General features: G+C 35.7%; 1 protein-coding gene across 1 annotated transcript; it reads right to left on the reverse strand.

The window, feature by feature from the left end:
* Positions 1-885: 885 nt before the first annotated feature.
* On the reverse strand, positions 886-9,096 carry LOC110410908 (pleiotropic drug resistance protein 3-like). The gene is made up of 24 exons (XM_089782794.1): positions 8,795-9,096; positions 8,497-8,620; positions 8,311-8,399; positions 8,076-8,160; positions 7,571-7,730; positions 7,386-7,462; positions 7,145-7,198; positions 6,938-7,028; positions 6,494-6,796; positions 6,116-6,396; positions 5,627-5,940; positions 5,385-5,545; positions 5,196-5,299; positions 4,358-4,511; positions 4,119-4,253; positions 3,958-4,031; positions 3,359-3,691; positions 2,979-3,269; positions 2,786-2,869; positions 2,551-2,684; positions 2,009-2,236; positions 1,753-1,924; positions 1,400-1,654; positions 886-1,258 (listed from the first exon to the last, which is right to left on the reverse strand). The coding sequence occupies exons 1-24, from the start codon at positions 9,037-9,039 to the stop codon at positions 992-994; spliced, it is 4,215 nt and encodes a 1,404-aa protein (XP_089638920.1). The 5' UTR covers positions 9,040-9,096; the 3' UTR covers positions 886-991.
* Positions 9,097-9,270: the final 174 nt, after the last annotated feature.

Consider the following 9,270-nt stretch of genomic DNA (forward strand, 5'->3'; position numbering starts at 1 on the left):
TTGGAAAGAGAAAAAAACAACTTAAAAAAAAAAAAAGCTGAGCACAGGATTCCAAACATGGAATTCTGTGCTTTCCAATGGCTAAACAAACAGCTAAAAAGAAAGGAGAAAAAACAGACTCCAACACGTGGCTTTTCAACCGTAAAACCAAAATGTCATAAACTAAGGCGTTTAAGCCAACATTAACATGAAGGTAAAACGACACACTCAAGGGTGCTTTAGTAGCACATTAAAACCAGGGCAGAACGACGCCATTTCCTATCTTCTCCTTTAATTCAACTAGTTGTAGACTGGTGCCAAAATCTTCTTCATCTTCTTTACCAGCATCACCGCAAATTCAACAGTTTTTTTGTGACATTCTGGGCTGTTTTTAGCACTTTGGTAATAAAGAAATCTATCAGGAGTGTGTTCTTTCGGTTCTTGGATGAGGTGATGGATAAGTTACACTCTTTGCACTGATTGCCATTAACGTGGCTTGTTTCTAAAGCAAAAATGTGATGGAGAGAAATTAAGATTGATTGTAAAGAAAGGTAAAGTATTTGCTCCTTCTGCTTTTCTACTCGATAGATACCTGTAAACATGCTATCCATTTGATTAATGATATTAATTTCGTGAGTAAATTGATGGATAGAATCGAGTGTTTAATTTTAAATTTTTAAAATTTAGATATCAAATTGAAAATTTAACTATAACTCAAATACTAAATGGTTAATGAATCCTTGTTTGATTATAACTCATAAATTATTGTCTCCATTGTTAATAATTTTAAAATTAAATGTATATAGGTAGTAATTAATTTAATTTTTTTAGTATAATATGAAACACGATTTACGATATCATCTCAACTTTATCATGCACGCAAATAAAAAAAAATAAACAAACAAATATAGAGAATGTTTATCATATTGAATCATGTTTATAAAAACATTAATTACATGTTAAGTATGTCCTATGGGCTATGTTTTCATCTTGAAGACAAGAGAAGGGAAATTTACCTTCGCTCAAAGTTTAAACGTGTGATAAAAAACGCAAAAAGAGAGGAAAAAATTAAGGGATAGAAGAAGAGAACAAGTGCGGAAATAGGCAGGTGATCATGGCGAAACCCAAAATAATCCTCTAGCAAAGAAGCTATGGTTACGGTTTCAGTAAATACCATAATTTTATCATTCACATCTCCATATTGTGAAGTGAGCAAACAATTTAATGTCCAAGATGTAGGCATTGCATAATACAACCAGATCCACCACCTTGGAATTTTCTGCAGAGAAAATCAACAGAATCCAAGTAAAACATCTCAGCCGTGCTCTCTTTATTATGTCTCAGCATGTCAAGTTTTGGTCGTATCATTATGGTTTATAAAGGGTATTTCAGTATTGTGTTTGAGGATTATATAGCTTACCAGTTGAGGAATGAGAAAGCCAGAGAAAAGATTAAGCATTGGGTAGCAGACAGAGGTTAAAGCTCCAGCTATTGCAACATCTGGTGTCAATGAGACAAGCAGCATTCCTAAAAAGTTGAAGTACAGCAGTGTCGAGAACATGGCATAGAAGTACCAAAACAACTTATATGCTGTCCCGTAGTACCCTATCATGCTGTATGTGATGATCACAAACACAATCGCTTGGCTAAATAGATAGGGAACCTCAATTGCCACCTGCAAAATCACTTGAGGGTCACGCATAAACTAAACTAATTGATTCATTCAAAAAAGAAATCAATAAACAAATCAACTTGTTATCAATTAAAATGTACCTGTGCAAGGGCATAAACCCACGAAGAGTACATCCCTGCAAATCTTTCTCGGTACATAACAATTCTCTCTGTTGCCACAAATGGTTGAACAGAAGAGCCACTATTTGTTCCTAGGAAAATCACAGCGGCATACATTGAACCAAACATGTTGAATAAATTCTGCTGGTTAGTTCTGCGGAATTCAAGAAGGGGTTAACTGTCTGCAACATTACTACCCATAAAAATAACGATTCCTTTACAAATTTGGCGGACTTACATTTTCGTTCCCTGGTTCCAAAACAGTGTACCTAAGGTAAAAGATATTACAGTAGTATGCAAGAGACGCATCAAGTTGTATGAAGGACTTCTCCAATAAGATAAATGTAGTTTCCATAGGCAATATTTGAACTGTCCCCAACAATTTTGGGAAAATCGGGTTGGGAAATGCACATCTCTTGAATTAGGAGGTGGAGCATTCAAGTGCCTTACAAGCTCTTTGTTGCTCCTACCAAAAAAAAAGTTCATTTGCAAGTTTAAAAATATCCTCAAACACGATGGCTTCTCCACTAGTTAAAACATCCTAGCTATTTGATAATATGCCATTAGTTAATTGAAAAAAAAAAGCTATAAAATTATGAATGAGATCATTACACAATGGAACCAAATAATTGGCACATGGAACATTTTTAACTGAACCTGTTACCATTCTTTTCAAGTAACAAAATGAATAAGATCGGCAAATGGATGAGAACAGACTCCTTGGTTCCTGGTTCAACTTAGCAAGATATTAGAATCACTGACTGTTCTAATTAAACTTACTCATATAGGGCAGAATTCTTGTAAATTTTGGCAAAATCAATTCCAAGCTCAGCCTCAACAGAAGTTGAAGTGACCTCTAGCATCCATGTTGCTGGGTTACAATTATCTTTAATTTTGGGCACCCCAGGTATACTCTGTCAGTAAGAAATCGAAGAATAGAAGACAAGTAAAAATCATCTTTCAGAAGCAAATTTGTTTAGACTATATTTAACGGGGAACGGAAAGGGAAACAGACCTCAAAATATTCTATAACCCTGCTTGAATGCTGTCCTAATGGTCCAAAGTAGATTAAACTCCCACCAGTTTTCAGAAAAATCAACTGCAATGAGAATAACAAGAATATGAAAGAGAACTCTTGTTTTGAACTTGCTTATGATAGCAAGAAAACAATGATCCAAAGAATTCAAGCCTCAAAAATGGATTTTAACCTCATCAAATGCTTCAAATATGTCAATGCTCGGTTGGTGGATCGTGCAAACAATTGTTCTGCCTGTATCAGCTACATTCTTCACTGCACGCATGACAATGGCTGCAGCTCTTGCATCCAAACTTGAGGTAGGTTCATCCATGAAAATTATGGAAGGATTAGCAACGAGTTCCACAGCTATTGTAAGCCGTTTACGTTGCTCAGTTGATAGACCACTATGACCAGGTATGCCAACTAAAGCATCCTTGACTTCATCAAGTTCAATGGTCTCAATAACTTCTTTCACAAATTCCTACAAAATCCATTAAAGCAGCTTTAAGACAAATTATCTCAAATTTTGATAGCAAAATATTAGCAATTCTTGAGCCTTTGGAGTCTTACCGTTTTAATTTTTGAGTCGATACAAGCAGGAAGACGCAGCCAAGCAGAAAAAATCAAAGATTCTTTTACTGTGATTTGTGGAGAATGTATATCAGTTTGTTCACAATAGCCTGATATCCTTGCAAACGTTTCTTGAACCTTAGGGTAACCACCAACTCTGATTTCCCCTTCTATGCAGCCTATAGTTTTTCTTCCTGCAAGAACATCAAGAAGAGTAGTTTTTCCTGCTCCGCTAGGACCCATCAGTGCTGTCAGAACACCAGGCCTAACCACTCCTGTAATATCTGAAAGGAGTTGAAGAGTCTTCTGAGAATATCCTTGTTTTCTCATTTCCTAAGAACAAATAGAAAATAATGCACCAATGATCAATCAGTGTTGTTTCATCCAATGGCTCATTAGTCATGATATTTAGCAATTGTTGATGAATTCTTAGGTTCACATCTCACCAGTCACCTCAAATGAGTTCCTTCTGACTTAAAAACTTATGTTAGAGTTTGTCCATGGTTATATGTAAGTTGATTATGCATGTGTGTGAGTGAGAGAGAGAGAAAGTGATCTATGACTTCAAATTTATACAAAGGGCGGATTTATGTGATTACCGGAGGTGTGTCAACATAGTATTGCACATTCTGAAATGTTAATGTTGAGGGATCAAAAGGTAATACCATCCTCCCTGTGATAGAGACAAAGCAAACATGAATATGGTTCAAATAAGCTTTCAAAAAGCACTGAGTTGAGGAAATAAAGAAAACGAATGAACCTTTAATAGATTCTTCTTTATTACAGGAATGTGAAGAGTTAGACACATTTTCCCCATATGCATCATTAAGAGAATCTCTTTTCCTCATTTTGGAAAGCCTTTCATGTGAAATAACAACTCGAGAAGATCCAGGGGCTGAATATGTTTAAACGAGTGAAAATGAATAACCATGTATTTCTCTTCTTCTTGAGCTACAATGAAGCAAAATGGGAAACTGAACAAGATGAAAATGAACCTACGCTTCAAGAAACTTAAGGCTAAAATAAATCCAATGTTCCAAATTAAAGCAATCCCAAGTAAGGCACCAAATGATATCCAGAAAAAATATTCATCAAAGTAAAATCCATGGCTTGTTAGTGTCTCTTTTCCAATTGTAGCATTCATTGCTTGGACCTGCAAAATAAACAAACAATCAGAGGCACACACTGGGCAGATTACAATGAGAAACAGATTATATCCTTAAGAGGAATGAGAAAAATGAATGAAGTTAGAAGCATGGATTCAAATCTCAGAGGATCTCCCTTTTGTCTCTTTGTTCAAATACAGGTCATTTCATTGTGGGAAAGGGTCTAGTCGGATTCAGAGCCATACCCTGTAATAATCTAAGATTCTATTATGGTAGTGTTGTGGTCTAATAGATACCTATTTTTCTCTTAAAAAGTTAAGTTTTCTTTTCGAAAACTAGTTCGGGTGAAATTCGAAGTATAATTAGTAAGCATTCATGGAGTGAAGCATCTATTTTCTTTATATCTTGCCCTAATCTGCCCTTGAGAGCCTAGTCCATGTCATTGATATCTCTCACCAAATCTTAGAATTCTCATTGATAATTTTATAATTAGCTGCAAAATATTAACCAATATTATTGGATGTCAAGAGCTAAGATGTTGAAAATTGTTTGATGGAGAAAGTAATCAAACTTGCTGAAAACTGACTAACTAAAAATAAGCAGTGAATGGGAATAATTATGGTATGCCCTGGCAAATAAAATTACTTTGAGATCAATTACAAAAGTTTTGAAAGCAGGTGATTGGTATAATGAGTAATTAAGGGTTGGAAAATTAGAATATAATCAAATACCTTCTGCCATCGTGGAGCATGAAATTCATTGCCGGAAAGCCCTATCGTTGCGTATGTGATAGGGGAAACCCAGAATCCCCACCTCAACCAGCTTGGCATGGATGCTGCAACGAAGAAAATAGATTAAATCATCCTCTTTTACCATGCAATCCTGGAAACAAAATGGAGTGGAGATGAGAAGAACGTTACATTGTGGAATGATGAAGCCACAAAATATCAATTGGAAGAAAAGTATAAGAGCACCAACTGCTACAGAGCAATCCATAGTTTGGAAGACAGAGGCCAAGAAACGAAACATGGATGCCGATGATAGTTGCACAGCAAAATACATAGCGAACTGGCGGAAGAACCTGGAGAAGAGGACACAAGAAACCCTGAGCATAAATTCTTTACAGTGTAGTATTAGATGAAACTATTCCTAAGAAACTTACCTCCAAACTTGAGGGCTGTACCCCATGACATAATAAGTAAGAGATGTCCAAACCAGGGATTGAATAAATGAAATAGGAATCTTTAAAACAATAGCTGGAATTGCATAAGCCCAAGCTGGGTAAAAGCACAACATTTTCTGTTTATAGAAAATTGAGAGTCTTGAAACAGTCATGTGCAGCTCAGGAAACTCATCAACGATAAGTATCAAGAGTGCATAAAACAGTGCTCCTAGGTAGTAATTTGCATGAAGTATATCAACATTCATCCCAGTCCTGAGAAACATAGTCATTGTGACAAATGCAATGATAGCAAGCTGCCAAGAAAAAACAGGTGGTGAATGTTACTGTTATTTTTATTTTAATTACATCCACAAGCACAACTTATGTAAGAAACTAAATTAGTCTATCAGGTACATTATCTCCGATTTATGTTTCCAAATCAAAGCAGAAATCATAAAAACAAAATAAAATATAAAGCAAAGTCCTAACCTGAATTACTTTGAATATATAGAAAAATGAGTTCCTGCTCATGAGGAGAAGTTCTCTTGACATGCAAGCTTTAAAGATTTCCCATTTGGAAACAGAATACTCATTAAAGGAAAGAGCATTCTTATTACATTGAGATTTATCGTATGGTTCCAAAAGATCCTTGTCTATCATCTCCCCCAAAGGAGATGCTCTAAATTTCCTGGAGAACATATCAACAGAAATGAAGGAGTAGGGTAACTCGGTATTGTACCAGTACTGCGCTTGATCTTTCCTTGATATGACCTGCACAGTCAAAAAACCAAAGAACTTCATGTTGGAGAAATAAGACATACTCTGGCAAAAAAAGACAAAAAGAAATCATGAACTGGTTTTCACTTTCCTCTTGAAGGAAGTCTACAACCCCTTTCCTTTGAGGACATCTAAAGCCACAACTTTCAAAGAATTCGAGAATGTGATCACAAGGTCCATGATATAAAATTTTCCCTTCAGACATCAATATGATATCATCAAAGAGATCAAAGGTTTCTGGTGCAGGCTGAAGCAGTGAGACCAACAAAGTTGCATCTGTGACATGCACCAGCTGCTGAAGACAAGCAACAATTTGGAATGCTGTGGAACTGTCAAGTCCATTGGTTATTTCATCCATGAAAAGAGTTTTTATGGGGCCAACAATGATCTCGCCTGCGCAATTTGGATACAGTGTTTTGATGTTAAAATAAATCCCAGAAGAAGATTTAATTGCTAAATGCCACACTATGCAACATTAGTTCCAAGTATGAAGAAATTATTGAATTCCATTATTTGTCATTAAAACAACACTACCTGTAGTCAACCTTTTCTTCTGACCACCAGATATACCTCTTCTTAGGACATCTCCAACTATTGTTCCAGCACAAATATCAAGTCCAAGAATCTGCACAACAAGGAATTAAAAATAGAAGATCTTTCAGCAATAGCCTAAAAGAGCTAGCAGTTACAAGTTGTGCATTACGAAAGGAAGCAAGATTTAAGCTTGTCAACAAGAATTACTTTTAGTATATAGTCAGTTTGAAGAGTTCCTCTAAGCCCTTTCACAGATGTTGCCTGTATAACCAAAACATAGTTAATGGATATTATATATACATTATCTATCCAGGAGCATTAAGCAAGAACATTACTACATTTAAAAGTTCCTTTTTCTTAGCAAACAACAAAAATGCAGCTTCTCAAACTGGTATAGAGATCAAATCAGATTTATTGACTGGAAAAGGATGCTGGATGCTCAAGGTACCTTCATGTAAGTATCAATATCTGGATCTGGAACAATTCCTGCTTGCTTCTCCCTTTTGCCGACCTCCATTATAATCTCTTCATTACCATAAAACAGGTTTTCTTATCTTCATTGTTGGTAAACCATTTGGTGTCTAAGGCTAATTAAGTTACTAAATAATTAGGTTGAGCTGCAGGAAAATGTACCTTCTCGGTTTCCTAAACCCTGACAACGGGCTGAAAAGTCAAGTGTTTCCCTTACTGTCATCTCAGGAATGTGCAAGTCATCTTGACTTATATACGCTGATGTTTTCTGGGGAGCAAATGCTTCTAGTTTGTATCCATTGTAAGAAACTTCCCCAGTGACCTATTGAAAGCAAACAAGACCAAGAGTCTTCAAACCAGCAATCCTCTTATACAGAAAGATATTATATATACAAATGGGGGCATGCACTTATTGTCCTTGTGACCAAGATGATTAAATTAGGAACTATCACTTTATAATTTTATTATATTAATTTCAGGTAAAATCTGAATTAGAGGAACTGAAGTAAGTTTAACTTATATGATCAGGTAGTAGTTTTTCATTTCTACTGTAATTTCAAATCGAACTACGTCTCAGTGACCTTCGGGCTTCGACAAATTAGGCAATCATATATGCATTCATAAAACTAGGAAAAAAGGCAACGTAGATGATACGGTTACCACATACCTTAAGGGACTTGTTTAGATTCCCTGAAAGTGCCTTTAACAGCGAGGTCTTCCCACATCCTGGAGGACCAAGCAGCAAAGTCATCCTGCAGAAAGGCTGATCTCATTATTACTTCAACAAGTTTTATTTTTAAAAATACATATCCTCCTTCAATGGGAAGCAGTCTAACTAAGAAGAAAACTAAAGAAAGATATGATAGATCACAGTCAGAGCTAACTTAAAAGAAATAGTATACCTTCCAGGCTTTATGATGCCACTAATATTGTTAATAATGCTTATCTTTGCTTGTTTTGACTTTGAACGAAACAGCGTCACTGCAGGGTACTGCTCAAAAACAAAAGCCGAAGATAATATTATAGAGTATGCTGCATTGATCTTGAAAAAAACACTTTGGAAAATGCTACATCCTTTTTATACTTACAGAAAGCGTGCTTTGAAGATAGTTCCACAACGTCGGTAGAGGCTTCCCGTGAATCACATCGCATTCGGCTTCCACGCATAGATTTCTATATCTCACCTCCACCGTGGGCAATTTTACACCAACCCTGCAAAACCAGTATAGGTTATTCTTCGTTTAGGTGCCTTTCGCTCTTTGCTGTTTGATGACCTCTCCCCTCATATATCCCACCATTCAAAACCTGAAACTTTCTAGTTGGAGCCTCAAGTTTTAATCAGTGTCCTGATCATAGAAAATGAAATTAAAAAAAAAAAAAGTTCACCTGTCTAATCTTTTTCTAATCTTCTGCAACAACTGAAGGTTATCTTTCTCGATGTTTTTGATAAGCTTCTCTATGAAGATATGGCGTTCCTGATCTCCAAGCTTGCTAATATCCACCTGTGCATTTCCTTCACCAAAGGTTGCTACATTGGCATCATCTGTTGAAGAAGAACTTGATGTCATTGCCAACTCAACTCCTTGCAACTCCAACTGATCATTTTCACGGCCCATATTAGTCATATTCATCAAGATATATGATTCCAATACTTTCGACCTTGCAAAACTATCGGAGGAGTCGCATGTTTTAACCGTAAGGAAGAAGATGGACGAAGCTGCTGAAATTATATTGGGTTCTTTTCAAAAATACCCTTCATAAATAACGTGTTTTTTAAAATAATCTCTATAATTTTAATTATTTTTAGTAAAAAAAATTAATCTTAAATAAAATTACTTTTAATAAAATCAATTCATATGTTT

The sequence above is a fragment of the Theobroma umbraticum genome, unplaced genomic scaffold (assembly GCF_002168275.2).
Source record: "Theobroma umbraticum cultivar Fairchild unplaced genomic scaffold, ASM216827v3 scaffold_56.0, whole genome shotgun sequence".
Taxonomy (NCBI): Eukaryota; Viridiplantae; Streptophyta; class Magnoliopsida; order Malvales; family Malvaceae; genus Theobroma; species Theobroma umbraticum.